The sequence below is a fragment of the Scyliorhinus canicula genome, chromosome 17, assembly GCF_902713615.1.
Source record: "Scyliorhinus canicula chromosome 17, sScyCan1.1, whole genome shotgun sequence".
Classification (NCBI taxonomy): Eukaryota; Metazoa; Chordata; class Chondrichthyes; order Carcharhiniformes; family Scyliorhinidae; genus Scyliorhinus; species Scyliorhinus canicula.
In genome coordinates, this window is record NC_052162.1 from 91,882,777 (window position 1) to 91,897,589 (window position 14,813).

The 14,813-nt window shown below is 42.6% G+C and overlaps 1 protein-coding gene across 1 annotated transcript in view; it reads right to left on the minus strand.

Moving 5' to 3' along the window:
* The window catches only part of LOC119951478 (sodium- and chloride-dependent neutral and basic amino acid transporter B(0+)-like), a 91,867-nt gene that overhangs the window by 11,577 nt on the left and 65,477 nt on the right, over nucleotides 1-14,813 (minus strand). The window contains exons 12-13 of the mRNA XM_038774688.1: nucleotides 10,695-10,794; nucleotides 177-286 (exon numbers count right to left, since the gene is read on the minus strand). Of these exons, the coding sequence (XP_038630616.1) occupies nucleotides 177-286; nucleotides 10,695-10,794 (210 nt within the window). The remainder of the gene's footprint in view (nucleotides 1-176; nucleotides 287-10,694; nucleotides 10,795-14,813) is intronic.

Here is a 14,813-nt window from a genome sequence, read left to right on the forward strand (position 1 = left end):
ATTGCCCGTCCTGCCAATGGGTCAAAATCCTGCAACTCCCTCCCTAACAGCAGTTTGGGTGAACCTACACCGCGCAGCCTGTAGTGGTTCAAGAAGACAGCTCACTACCACCTCTAAAGGGCAATTAGGGATAGGCCATCAATGCTAATTAATGAATAAAGGCCAAATCTCCTTACTGCGAGCAAACACGGAGAGATAAAAATCCAACATCCTCTCCACCAGAGCCAGAAGAGCCAATTCCGTTTCCCAATCATCATCTCAATGTCTTTGATGAATCTATTTACCCCTGTGAACAACAGGAAAGCAGAGAGACACAATCACTTGGTTTTACTTGGACAGGGTGTCACTGATGAACAGATTGAGATCTACTGGCATTTCAAACAAGGTGAATAAATGCTCTTCTGTCAACAATCTGAACATGATGTGGAGATGCCGGTGTTGGACTGGGGTGAGCACAGTAAGAAGTCTTACAGCACCAGGTTAAAGTCCAACAGGTTTGTTTCAAATCACTAGCTTTCGGAGCACTGCTCCTTCCTCAGGTGAATGAAGAGGTGGGGTTCCAGAAACATATATATAGACATAGTCAAAGATGCAAGACAATACTTTAAATGCGAACATTTGCAGGTAATTAAGTCTTTACAGATCCAGAGAGAGGGGTAATCCCAGGTTAAAGAGGTGTGAATTGTCTCAAGCCAGGTCAGTTGGTAGGATTTTGCATACCCAGGCCAGATAGTATGGGGTGAATGTAATGCGACATGAATCCACGGTCCCGGTTGAGGCCGTAACCATGTGTGCGGAACTTGGCAATAAATTTATGTTCGGTGATTCTGCATTGTCATGTGTCCTGAAGGCTGCGTTGGAGAATTGGCATGTGAGAGTATCTATAAGAAATGGATGTTTACGCAATGTACCTTTACGAAATGGAGCCGCTCATATTACTGAAGTGGTCAGAGGGTGGGGGTAGCTGAGTTGAGCTCACTTCTGCTTTTAGTTTCAGTTGGAGAGAGCAGCTGAAAGATGCCTGGCTGGTTTGCTGAGAGCTGCATGAAGAAAAAGAGCTTGGGTGTGTCTGTGTTTGCAGTGAGCTGGATCTGCGGTGATCTCTGCCATGAAAGACTATCTCTGAATCATTTGGGTGATTTAAACTCATAAGAGTAATGTCTTTAACCTGATGTGTTTCTGTTTAAAGGTGTTAAGTCTTTTGGAGGTTTGAAGGAACATTTTGAGGGATTATTTAGTGTTGTATTATTTTCGGGGTTATCTTTAAAGTAAGGGGTGTTGAGGGATCCAATGTTTATTTAAAAAGGTTAAGTTGAATTCATGGAATAAACATTGTTTTGTGTTTAAAAACCCATGTTTCCATAATTGTAATACCACACCGGGAGACCAAGCCGTGTGCTTCAAAAGCAACAAAAAATTAAAGGGAGAGGTTGGTTGAACGCCATTATACATTTTGGGGTATTGAAAATGCTGCTCCCATAACAATTGGGGGCTCGAGGGGATAAAAATCTATCTATTGGATTGGCTTTTGTGAACTTAAAGACAGTGAAGGATTGTTTATTTCCGGTGTGGTATTTTAGTTTAAGTGGGGAGAGTGTTGTGAACAATGGCTCTTTCAGAGGCTCAGAAGTTTTTGGGGGTGGAGAATGTCACATGCAGTACCTTACGGACAGAGACAAAAAGCAGACTGTTAGATTTGGCAAAAACATTACAGTTTACATTACCTGACAAAATGCGAAAAGATGAAGTAATTATGGCAGTGGTTAAGCATTTAAAGTTGCCTGAGATAGAGTCTGACTCATTCAAAATGGCAAAAATCCAGTTGCAAATTAAACAAATGGAACATGAAAACGAATTAAAGCAGCTTGAATATGAAAGAGAGAGAGAGAGGAAAAAGAAGAAAGGAGAAAAGAAAGAATAGCCCCAGCAGAACAAAAAGAAAAAGAAAGGGAGATACAGATCAGGGAAAAAGATAAAGAGAAGGAGTTTGAACTTCAGAAAATGGCCATGAAACATGAAAGTCAATTAAAATTGGCAGACGTAAAGGGAAACGTACAGTTGGATGATAGTGATGAGGATAGTGAGAAAGAGCATCATAGTCGAAGGCTTGGTGGGAATCTATTTAAATATGTCCAAGCATTGCCAAAGTTTGACGAAAAGGAAGTGGAAGCCTTTTTAATTTAATTTGAGAAGGTAGCTAAAGAAATGAAATGGCCACAGGACATTTGGGTATTACTGATTCAAACAAAGCTGGTAGGTAGAGCTAGTGAAGTGTTTGCATTACTGCCGGAGGAGGTATCTGGAACGTATGAGGAGGTGAAGAAATCCATCTTAAGTGCATATGAGATAGTGTCTGAAGCTTACAGACAAAGGTTTCGAAATTTAAGGAAAGAATTTGGTCAAACATACATGGAGTTTGAAAGGCTCAAACAGAGTAATTTTGATAGGTGGATAAGGTCTTTGAAAATAGCTCAAATGTATGAAGCACTCAGAGAAATTATACTTTTGGAGGAGTTTGAAAATTAAATTCCTGATGTAGTGAGAACTCATGTGGAAGAACAGAAGGTTAAAACTGCGAGATTAGCAGAATAAATGGCAGATGATTATGAATTAGTTCAGAAATCAAAGATTGGTTTCCGACATCAGTTTCAGCCAGTGAGAAATACTCAAGTGGTAAAGGTAAAGGTGATCTGATGGGAGACAATAAAGAGAGTGTACCTCAGATTAAAAAATAAATCCAGGAGGGTGGAAAAGAGATGAAAAGTTTCAAATGTTTTCACTGTAATAAACTAGGCCATGTAAAGTCACAATGTTGGTGATGAAGAAAAGCACTGGGAAGGCTGATGTGGTAAAACAGGATAAGACAGTGGGATTTGTTGGAGTGGTGAAGGAGAGCACAGGGGAAGTGAAGGAGGTGCAAACGATTATACAGCCTGTTCAAGAAGTAATTGTTAAGAAGGTGCCAGATGTCTTTAAAGAATTTACTTGTGCGGGTAAAGTTTACTCATGTGTATCAGGAGGAGCAGGTAAATAAGTCACAATTTTAAGAGATACAGGGGCTAGTCAATCTTTAATGGTAAGAGATGAGGAATTATGTAGTTTGGGAAGAACATTGCCAGAAAAGGTGGTGATATGTGGAATTCAGAGTGAGAGGAGTAGCGTTCTATTATATAAGGTAAGGTTGGAAAGTCCAGTGAAGGGTGCTGAAGTGGTAGTAGGAGTAATAGAGAAACTATCTTGTCCAGGAATACAGTTTATCGTGGGTAATGATATAGCTGGATCGCAGGTGGGAGTGATTCCGACTGTGGATGATAAGCCAGTGGAAAATCAGACAACTGAAGGGTTGAAGGACGAATATCCTGGGATATTTCCGGATTGTGTAGTAACCTGGTCGCAAAGTCACAGGTTAAGACAAGAGGAGAAATCAAAGAGTGACGATGAAGTTGAAGGGTAATTATCAGAAACGATTTTTGATCAGATGTTTGAAAAAGAACACGAACAGGTGGAGGATGAGGCGGATATTTTTAGTTCAGGAAAATTGACGGAGTTACAACAGAAAGATGTAGAAATGAAACAGATATATCAGAAAGCATATACGGAAGAGGAATCTGAGAGTATACCAGAGTGTTATTACCGTATAAGTGATGTCTTGATGAGAAAATGGAGACCTGTACATATGCAGGCGGATAAAAAGTGGGCAGAGGTTCATCAAGTAGTATTGCCGGTAGGGTATAGAAAGGAGGTGTTGCGAGTTGCACATGAGGTACCAGTGGGAGGTCATTTGGGAATCAGGAAAACTCAAGCTAAAATCCAGAAACATTTTTATTGGCCTGGACTACGTTAAGATGTAGTTAAATTTTGTCAATCATGTCACACATGCCAAGTGATAGGGAAACCTCAAGTAGTGATAAAACCAGTGCCCTTAATACCCATTCCAGCATTTGAGGAACCTTTTGCGAGGGTCCTAATTGATTGTGTAGGACCGCTTCCTAAAACAAAAAGTGGGAATCAATATCTTTTGACTATAATGGATGTGTCTACTAGGTTTCCAGAGGCCATTCCAGTACGTAATATGACAGCTAAAAAGATTGTGGAGAAGTTACTTCAATTCTTTACTAGTTATAGACTACCCACAGAAATACAATCAGATCAAGGATCAAATTTTACTTCAAAGTTATTCAAAGAAGTTATGGATAGCTTAGGAATAAAAAAAATTTAAATCAACTGCGTGTCATCCAGAATCGCAGGGAGTGTTAGAAAGGTGGCATCAGACATTAAAGACAATGTTGAGGGCGTATTGTCAAGATTATCCAGAGGATTGGGATAAAGGAATTCCATTGGTATTGTTTGCAATTAGGGATGCACCTAATGAGTAGACCAAATTTAGTCCTTTTGAACTAATTTTTAGTCATGAGGTAAGAGGACCACTTAAATTGATTAAGGAAAAATTGGTGGGTGAGAAATCGGAAATTACACTATTGGATTACGTGTGAAATTTTAGGGAACGATTAAATAGAGCAGGTGAATTGGCTAGACAACATTTAAGAGTTGCACAAAATGTGATGAAACGGGTCGCAGACAAGAAATTCAAAGTTCGTAGTTTTGTCAGTGGGGATAAAGTTTTAGTGTTGTTACCAGTGCTAGGTGAGCCTTTAAAAGCTAGGTTTTGTAGACCATATCAGATTGAAAGGAAATTAAGTGAGGTGAATTATGTGGTAAAAACACCAGATAGGAAGACTCATCGAGTGTGTCATGTGAATATGCTTAAAAGGTACTTTGAAAGGGAAGGAGAGAAAAAGGACGTTTTAATGATACTAACTCAAAGTGACGAACCAAATCCAGATGACTGTGAATTTGACATACCTCAAATTAAATTGGAAAATGAGGATGTTCTTAAAAATTGGGATGAATTGTTAAGTTACCTTCCAGCGGAAAAACGAACTGACCTGAAAGAGTTATTGATATCACATGGGTAAGTTTGTAGAGATGAATTGGGAAGTACCAAAATGGCTATACATGATGTAGATGTGGGAAATGCTGTTCCTATCAAACAACATCAATATAGACAATGCTTTAAAATTGGCACAGGTTAACAGAGAGATTGAGAGTATGCTGAAAAATGGCATAATTGAAATGGGTTGCAGCCAATGGAGCTCATCCATAGTGATGATACCTAAACCAGACGGTACCCAACGATTGTGTGGGGACTATCGATAGGTGAATGCAGTTACAAGAACGGTCTCTTACCCTATCCCACGTTTGAAGGATTGCATTGAGAAAGTGGGATAATCTGCTTTTATTTCCAACTTCCAGACGTGGAAAGAACATGTAAAACATCGTATGGAGTTCTTCGATCGACTTCAGGAGGCGGGTTTGGTGATGAACCTAGCCGAAAGTGAATTTGGGGAAGCCCGAATCACTTTCTTTGAGGAGTTTCCGATACCCTCAAGACGAAGGGAAATAATGCGATTTCTTTGTGCGATGCAGGAAGTTGGAAGGTAGTAAAACAGGGACAGAAGCAAAAGGAAGTAAGGGGAAAAGTGCAAGGCAGAGAAGACATAGTCAAAAATCTAAAAGGGCGACAGTACAAGGTACAGTGACTGAGGGGAGCTCAGTGAATAGGCCCAGTAATAACAAAAGGAATAAAACTGGAGATGTTAAGATTCAAAACAGAGGGAAAAAAACCAACATAAGTGTACTTTACCTGAATGCTCGTAGTATTCGGAATAAAGTAAATGAGTTGATGGCACAAATCATCGTAAATGACTATGATTTAGTGGCCATTACTGAAACATGGTTAAAGGATGGTCACGACTGGGAGTTAAATATCCGAGGGTATCAAACTATTCGGAAGGACAGAGTGGATGGTAAGGGAGGTGATGTTGCTCTGTTATTTAAGGATGACATCCGGGCAATAGTAAGGGATGACATTGGTGCTATGGAGGATAAGGTTGAATCCATTTGGGTGGAAATCAGGAATAGTAAGGCGAAAAAGTCACTGATAGGAGTAGTCTATCGGCCACCAAATAGTAACGATATGGTGGGGCAGGCAATAAACAAAGAAATAACTGATGCATGTAGAAATGGTACAGCAGTTATCATGGGGGATTTTAATCTACATGTCGATTGGTTTAACCAGGTCGGTCAAGGCAACCTTGAGGAGGAATTTATAGAATGTATTCGTGATAGTTTCCTAGAACAGTATGTAATGGAACCTACGAGGGAACAAGCGGTCCTAGATCTTGTCCTGTGTAATGAGACAGGATTGATTCATGATCTCATAGTTAGGGATCCTCTCGGAAGGAGCGATCACAATATGGTGGAATTTTAAATACAGATGGAGGGTGAGAAAGTAAAATCAAATACTAGTGTTTTGTGTTTAAACAAAGGAGATTACAAGGGGATGAGAGAAGAACTAGCTAAGGTAGACTGGGAGCTAAGACTTTATGGTGGATCAGTTGAGGAACAGTGGAGAACCTTCCAAGCGATTTTTCACAGTGCTCAGCAAAGATTTATACCAACAAAAAGGAAGGACGGAAGAAAGAGGGAAAATCGACCGTGGATATCTAAGGAAATAAGGGAGAGTATCAAATTGAAAGAAAAAGCATATAAAGTGGCAAAGATTGCTGGGAGATTAGAGGACTGGGAAATCTTTAGGGGGCAACAGAATTCTACTAAAAAAGCTATAAAGAAGAGTAAGATAGAGTATGAGAGTAAACGTGCTCAGAATATAAAAACAGACAGTAAAAGATTTTACAAATATATAAGACAAAAAAGAGTGGCTAAGGTAAATATTGGTCCTTTAGAGGATGAGAAGGGAGTTTTAATAATGGGAAATGAGGAAATGGCTGAGGAACTGAACAGGTTTTTTGGGTCGGTCTTCACAGTGGAAGACACAAATAACATGCCAGCGACTGATAGAAATGAGGCTATGACAGGTGAGGACCTTGAGAGGATTGTTATCACTAAGGAGGGAGTGATGGGCAAGCTAATGGGGCTAAAGGTAGACCAGTCTCCTGGCCCTGATGGAATGCATCCCAGAGTGCTAAAAGAGATGGCTAGGGAAATTGCAGATGCACTAGTGATAATTTACCGAAATTCACTAGACTCTGGGGTGGTCCCGGTGGATTGGAAATTAGCAAACGTGACGCCACTGTTTAAAAAAGGAGGTAGGCAGAAATCAGGAAATTATAGGCCAGTGAGCTTAACTTCGGTAGTAGGGAAGATGCTGGAATCTATCATCAAGGAAGAAATTGCGAGGCATCTGGATAGAAAGTGTCCCATTGGGCAGACGCAGCATGGGTTCGTAAAGGGCAGGTCATGCCTAACTAATTTAGTGGAATTTTTTGAGGACATTACCAGTGCAGTAGATAATGGGGAGCCGATGGATGTGGTATATCTGGATTTCCAGAAAGCCTTTGACAAGGTGCCACACAAAAGGCTGCTGCATAAGATAAAGATGCATGGCATTAAGGGTAAAGTAGTAGCATGGATAGAGGATTGGTTAATTAATAGAAAGCAAAGAGTTGGGCTAAATGGGTGTTTCTCTGGTTGGCAATCAGTAGCTAGTGGTGTCCCTCAGGGATCCGTGTTGGGCCCACAATTGTTCACAATTTACATTGATGATTTGGAGTTGGGGACCAAGAGCAATGTGTCCAAATTTGCAGATGACACTAAGATGAGTGGTAAAGCGAAAAGTGCAGAGGATACTGGAAGTCTGCAGAGGGATTTGGATAGGTTAAGTGAATGGGCTAGGGTCTGGCAGATGGAATACAATGTTGACAAATGTGAGGTTATCCATTTTGGTAGGAATAACAGCAAACGGGATTATTATTTAAACGATAAAATATTAAAGCATGCCACTGTTCAGAGAGACTTGGGTGTGCTAGTGCATGAGTCACAGAAGGTTGGTTTACAAGTGCAACAGGCGATTAAGAAGGCAAATGGAATTTTGTCCTTCATTGCTAGAGGGATGGAGTTTAAGACTAGGGAGGTTATGTTGCAATTGTATAAGGTGTTTGTGCGGCCACACCTGGAGTATTGTGTTCAGTTTTGGTCTCCTTACTTGAGAAAGGACGTACTGGCGCTGGAGGGTGTGCAGAGGAGATTCACTAGGTTAATCCCAGAGCTGAAGGGGTTGGATTATGAGGAGAGGTTGAGTAGACTGGGACTGTACTCGTTGGAATTTAGAAGGATGAGGGGGGATCTTATAGAAACATTTAAAATTATGAAGGGAATAGGTAGGATAGATGCGGGCAGCTTGTTTCCACTGGCGGGTGACAGCAGAACTAGGGGACATAGCCTCAAAATAAGGGGAAGTAGATTTAGGACTGAGTTTAGGAGGAACTGCTTCACCCAAAGGGTTGTGAATCTATGGAATTCCTTGCCCAGTGAAGCAGTTGAGGCTCCTTCATTACATGTTTTTAAGGTAAAGATAGATAGTTTTTTGAAGAATAAAGGGATTAAGGGTTATGGTGTGCGGGCCGGAAAGTGGAGCTGAGTCCACAAAAGATCAGCCATGATCTAATTGAATGGCGGAGCAGGCTCGAGGGGCCAGATGGCCTACTCCTGCTCCTAGTTCTTATGTTCTTATGTTCTTATGTTCTTAGCATGAATGGATTTGATCGAACCTTTGTGCAAAGGTTTTGTGGCGTGATTACTCCACTGATGGACTTGTTCAAGAAACGTCAAAAATTTCAATGGACAGCGGACTTTCAACAGGCATGTGACTGCCTGAAAGCTGTGATAACCGATGCTCCTGTATTGGAGAATTGCAAGGGACTCTGTGATCAGATTGAACTGAAGTATCTAACTTTAAAGAGAATTGCCGAGGCGTAGAGGAATGGACTTTCTTGTTCAAAACGACTGTCAATCGAGAAAGATTTCGGTTGGAGGAAGAACGGGAAAGATGGACTTTATTATTATGCCCGTTTGTGTGTGTTTTTTTTTGTGAAACGAAAATGTATATTTACTGTGCACATTTCTTAGTGGATTGTGCAAAAGTGAAAAATGAAACCATCTTGAAGTTGATGGTTTATTTTTTATTCTTGGGGGGAGGTGTCATGTGAGAGTACTTTTAAGGAATGGATGTTTAAGCAATGTACCTTTAAGAAATGGAGCAGCTCATATTACTGAAGTGATGACAGAGAGTGGGGGTAGCTGAGTTGAGTTCACTTTTACTTTTAGTTTCAGTTTGAGAGAACAGCTGAAAAGTGCCTGTCTGGTTTGCTGAGAGCTGCATGAAGAAAACGAGCTTGGGTGTGTCTGTGTTTGCAGTGAGCTGGATCTGCGGTGATCTCTGCCAGGAAAGACTATCTCTGAATCATTTGGGTGATTTAAACTCATAATAGTAATGTATTTAACCGGATGTGTTTCTGTTTAAAGGTGTTAAGTCTTTTAGAGGTTTGAAGGAGCATTTTGAGGGATTATTTAGTGTTGTATTATTTTCGGGGTTATCTTTAAAGTAAGGGGTGTTAAGGGATCCAATGTTTATTTAAAAAGGTTAAGTTGAATTCATGGAATAAACATTGTTTTGTGTTTAAAAACCCACGTGTCCATAATTGTAATACCACACCGGGAGACCAAGCCGTGTGCTTCAAAAGCAACAATACATTAAAGGGAGAGGTTGGTTGAACTATATGATACATTTTGGGGTTCTGAAAACGTCGCTCCAAAACAGAATGCTTACCCGAAGATCAGAGGCTGAATGCATTTGACTGCTAAAGTGTTCCCTTACTGGATTGTTGAGTGATGTCTGTTCATCGGTTGTTGCAGAGTCGGCATGGTCTCGCCAATGTACCACGCTTCGGGGCATCCTTTCCTGCAGCGTATTAGGTAGACAAAATTGGCCAAGTCGCATGAGTATGTACCGCGTACCTGATGGGTGGTGTTCTCACGTGTTATGGTGGTACCCATGTCAATGATCTGGCACGCCTTGCAGAGATTGCCATGGCAGGGTTGTGTGGTGTCGTGGTTGCTCTCCTGAAGGCTGGGTAGCCCCCCTCTCTCTGGATCTGTAAAGATTTAATTCCCTGCATATGCTCGCATTCAAAGTATCGTCTTGCATCTTTGACTTTGTCTATATATATATGTTTCTGGAACTTACCTCTTCATTCACCTGAGGAAGGAGCAGTGCTCCGAAAGCTAGTGATTTGAAACAAACCTGTACAACAATCTGAACAGACACGAAGGTAATTGCAAACACGTTGTTGGCTTGAACCTGTCCTGTTGCCCCAACTGCCTTGATAGTTGGGAAGAACTGGCAACTGAGTCAAGTGGCAAAAAACTCAAGAGTGAAGACATTTCAGCAACATCACATTGTCAATTCACAGGGGGGAAAGAAACACTGCAGCCATATTGACACCAACAGCAAGCAGCTGTATCCCAGCATGGACAAAAGCACCATGGGCATTTCCGATGTTGACATGCGGAACAAAATGGGATGGAGTTTTGAGAATTTTTGCCCAATCTGTAACTACTCGTCCCAGGTGTGATTCAGTCATTTGAATTCTTCTCCTGAGTCGCAAGGTCTTTATTTTTCTTTTCAACTCAGGTTGAAAATTTGAATTCCCATCCTAGACAAAAAAAAAATCACCTCATGGAATTTCCGTATGTTTTCTGAAGAGACGTGAACATCCACACAATCAATGTTTAATGTTTTTATTTGCTTCAGTGCTTTTTCTTGTTCTACTTACCATAGATCCAACTCAGACTGATGAGTTCCAGCAGAGCGATTGTAATGAGGACCCATCCAGTACAGAAATAATCGATTAAACTTAACCAGTAAATCCCAGCCTTAAGTTAAATGTAAAATTAGAAAATGTCACTGGGGAAAATCATAACATTCAAAATGAGAGATTGATGGAACATGAAAAATTAATTTTGTCTAACTACAAAACATCCCATACCTACCGTGTCTGCTCATTTTTTTCCCTTATTTATTAAAGTTCTGAAATCAGTTCTGTCCCTCTTCAATTTTTGAATATCCTTTCAGACAAGGAGGCCAGAATTACACGCAGTACTCCAGATGTAGGCTGGGATTCTCCGGCCTTTGTGATTCAAATTTCCCACGGCAGCACTCCCCCCACCCATGGGTTTCCTGGTGGCATGGGGTGGCTTCAATGAGAAATCCCATTGACAAGTGGCGGGAATATAGAATCCCACAGCCAACGAACAGCACGCCACTGGGAAAGACGTGACTGGAAAATCCAGCCCGTGATCTCACTCGGGTCAAATATCTCTCTTGATTTATATTTTATGCTGCTTGCAATGCAGTTCAATACTTTGTTTCCTTTCATAACCACCTGGGAGCATTGCGGAATTAAATATTACTCACATAATAATGAAAAGAAGAACAGCTTATATTGATATATCACCTTTATTATAAATGCTGCAAGGCACTTCAAAGCACCCAAAATCTATCTCTTCTTTCTCAATATCTCAACTACATCTATCAACGTCCCTTGACCAGAAACTGAACTGGACTAGCCATACAAATACTGTGGCTACAAGAGCAGGACAAAGGCTCGGAATCCTGCTGCAAGTAACTCACCTCCTGACCCCTCAAAGCCTAGCCACCATTTACAAGGCACAAATCAGGAGTGGAATGTAATACTCTCTACTTGACTGGACAAGTATAGCTCAACCAATACTCAGAAAGCTTGACAGAACAAAGTTGCCCAGTTGATTGGCATCCCATCCACAAACATCACTCCCTCCACCATCGACACACAGTGGCAGTGAAATGTACCATCTGCAAGGAACAAGGAGCTAACCAAGGCACCATTGACAGCAACTTCCAAACACATGACCGCAACCGTCTCAAAGGATAAAGGCAGCAGGCACATGGGTGCACCACCAAGTGGAAATTCCCCTCCAAGTCACTCATCATCCAGACTTGAAAATATACTGCCATGCCTTCATTGTCATTGGGTCAAATTCCCATCCGAACAGCACTGTGGGTGTATCTGCACAACATGGACTGCAGCAGTTTAAGAAGGCAGCTCACCATCTCCTTCTCAAGGGCAATTAGGAATGGACAGTAAATACTGGCCGAGCCAGAAACAGTCACAGTCCTACAAATGAACCTGAAAAAAATCAATTTAGCACAAACTCCACATCAACTTTCCCTCTGCTGAATCTCACATTCCATTTCTCTTTATTAAATTGCATCTGTCTTTTCTGGCTCAGTCAGAATATATTGCTCCATTATGATGGGTAAATGTAGCACCAGTTTAGAGTCCTTATTGGTGAGGAAAGCCATTTAATCCATATTCATTCAACCAATAAGGGCTTTGTAAACAACCTGCCTATAGAATCTGATTGTTTCTTCAATGATTCCAAAGCTTTTGCCTCTGCTGCTTGATTAGAAAATTATTTCCACATGGAGATCACTCTTCCTGTTTTGGAAAATTTCCTGATGTCAGTTATAAAATTACTTTCCCTAGTTTGAAGCCATGCTCTCTAGTTCCATAGTTCAATTTTTAAAAAGATGTTAACAATTATATTCCTTTATAAGATCACCTTTCGGTTGCCTGATCTCTGGATTGAAATGCCCAATTTCTCCAGTCTTTCCTCATATATCAAAGCCTTGACTCTGAGGACAGTAAGAAGTCTTACAACACCAGGTTAAAGTCCAACATGTTTGTTTCAAACACTAGCTTTTGGAGCACTGCTCCTTCCTCAGGTGAAGGAGCAGTGCTCCGAAAGCTAGTGTTTGAAACAAACATGTTGTACTTTAACCTGGTGTTGTAAGACTTCTTACTGTGCTCACCCCAGTCCAATGCCTGCATCTCCACTCTGAGGATCGGCCTTGTAGCTCTTCTCATCGCTGACTCCAGTTTTTGAATGTCTGTCTCTCTGGTTTGGAAGAACTGGATCCAGTGGTCAAGATGGAGTCTGATCAGAGCACTGAAAGTGTGATGATCACCTCTTTGATTTATATTCGACTGTTTTGGTGATGTAGGTGAACAGCCTTTGTGAATTTGTTACAGGTGCTCTCAGGACTCCGTCAACCACCTTAAACATTCACTTCCTCCACAGTAACAACCCAGCAGTATTTTTCATATTCACTTTCCCTCGAAGAACAATGACAGCAAGCACACAAGAGTCCCACCAGCTACAAGTTCTGTTCAGAGTCACATGTGGCCCTGACTTGAACTGAAAGCTTGGAACACCCTCCCTACTGGTGCTGTCCGTGAACCTATGCCACATGGACTGCAGCAGTTAATGAAGGTAGCTCTCCACCACTTTCTCAAGTGCAATTAGCAAAGGGCAATTTATACTGGCCTTGCCAGTGATGCCTTTACCACATGATCAAATAGGAACAAATATCCACATTGGTTGGACATGTTCAGTATTGAGTCTAATATGATTTCTCAGTCTTGTTCGGCTTCTTTCTCGACTGTTTCCACATCATTCATGAAGTATATCGCCCAACTCCAATGTCCATTGTCTCCATCACAATGATTGCCTCTGGTTCATAGGCGGCATAGTAGCACAGTGGTTAGCACTATCACTTCACAGCACCAGAGTCCCAGGTTCGATTTCCGGCTTGGGTCACTGTCTGTGCGGAGTCTGCATGTTCTCCCCGTGTCTGTGTGGGTTTCCTCAGGGTGCTCTGGTTTCCTCCCACAAGTCCCAAAAGACGTGCTGTGAGGTAATTTGGACATTCTGAATTCTCCCTCAATGTTTCCAAACAGGCGCAGGAGTGGCGAAGAGGGGATTTTCACAGTAACTTCACTGCAGTGTTAATGTAAACCTACTTGTGACAATAATAAACATTATTATTATTATTTGTTCTCTCTAGTCTCTCTTTGTACAAACACCATCCAACTAGTTTAGCACACTGGGCTAAATCGCTGGCTTTTAAAGCAGACCAAGGCAGGCCAGCAGCACGGTTCAATTCCTGTACCAGCCTCCCCGAACAGGCGCTGTAATGTGGCGACTAGGGGCTTTTCACAGTAACCTAATTGAAGCCTACTCGTGACAATAAGCAATTTTCATTTCATTTCATTGGGAATCAAAATGTTTTAATCTCCTTTAGACTGTCTTTGACTGTCATATAAGTTATGATGGGAGGTTTGTTTTTCATGTTTGGAAACAGTCATTATTCACAATTCCTGCTCATCTCCTCAGTTATTTTTATTATTTATGTCTTTTGCTTTGCAACTTTCCTCAGGGGGAATTCTCCGACCCCTCGCAGGGTTGGAGAATCGCCCGGGGCCAGCGTAAATCCCGCCCCCGCCGTGGCCGGAAATCTCCGCCACCCGGGAATCGGCGGGGGTGGGAATTGCGCCGCGCCGGTCGGCGGGCCCCCGCGGCGATTCTCCAGCCCGCGATGGGCTGAAGTCCCGCCGCTGACAGGCCGTTCCCGCCTTCGGGAATCAAAGCAACTCTGGTGCCGGCAGGAGCAGGCGGCGCGAGCGGGTCCCGGGGCCCTGGGGGGGCCTGCGGGACGATCTGACCCCGGGGGGGGGGGGGGGGGGGCACGGTGGCCTGGCCTGCGATCGGGGCCCACCGCTCGGCAGGCGGACTGTGCCGTGAGGGCACTCTTTTTCTTCCGCCGCCGCCACGGCACATGCGCCGGGGTGACGTCAGCGGCCGCTGACGCTCCGGCACATACACGGACTCACGCCTGCCCGCCTTTCGGCCAGCCGTGGCGCTGGTCGGCGGGGCGCCAAAGGCCATTCACGCTGGTCGGCGGGGCGCCAACCACTCCCGCGCGGGCCTATCCCCTAAAGGTGCGGAGAATTCCGGGAGGCCCGATGCCGGAGTGGTTCTCTCCACTCCGGTACGCCGGGACCCCCCGCCCC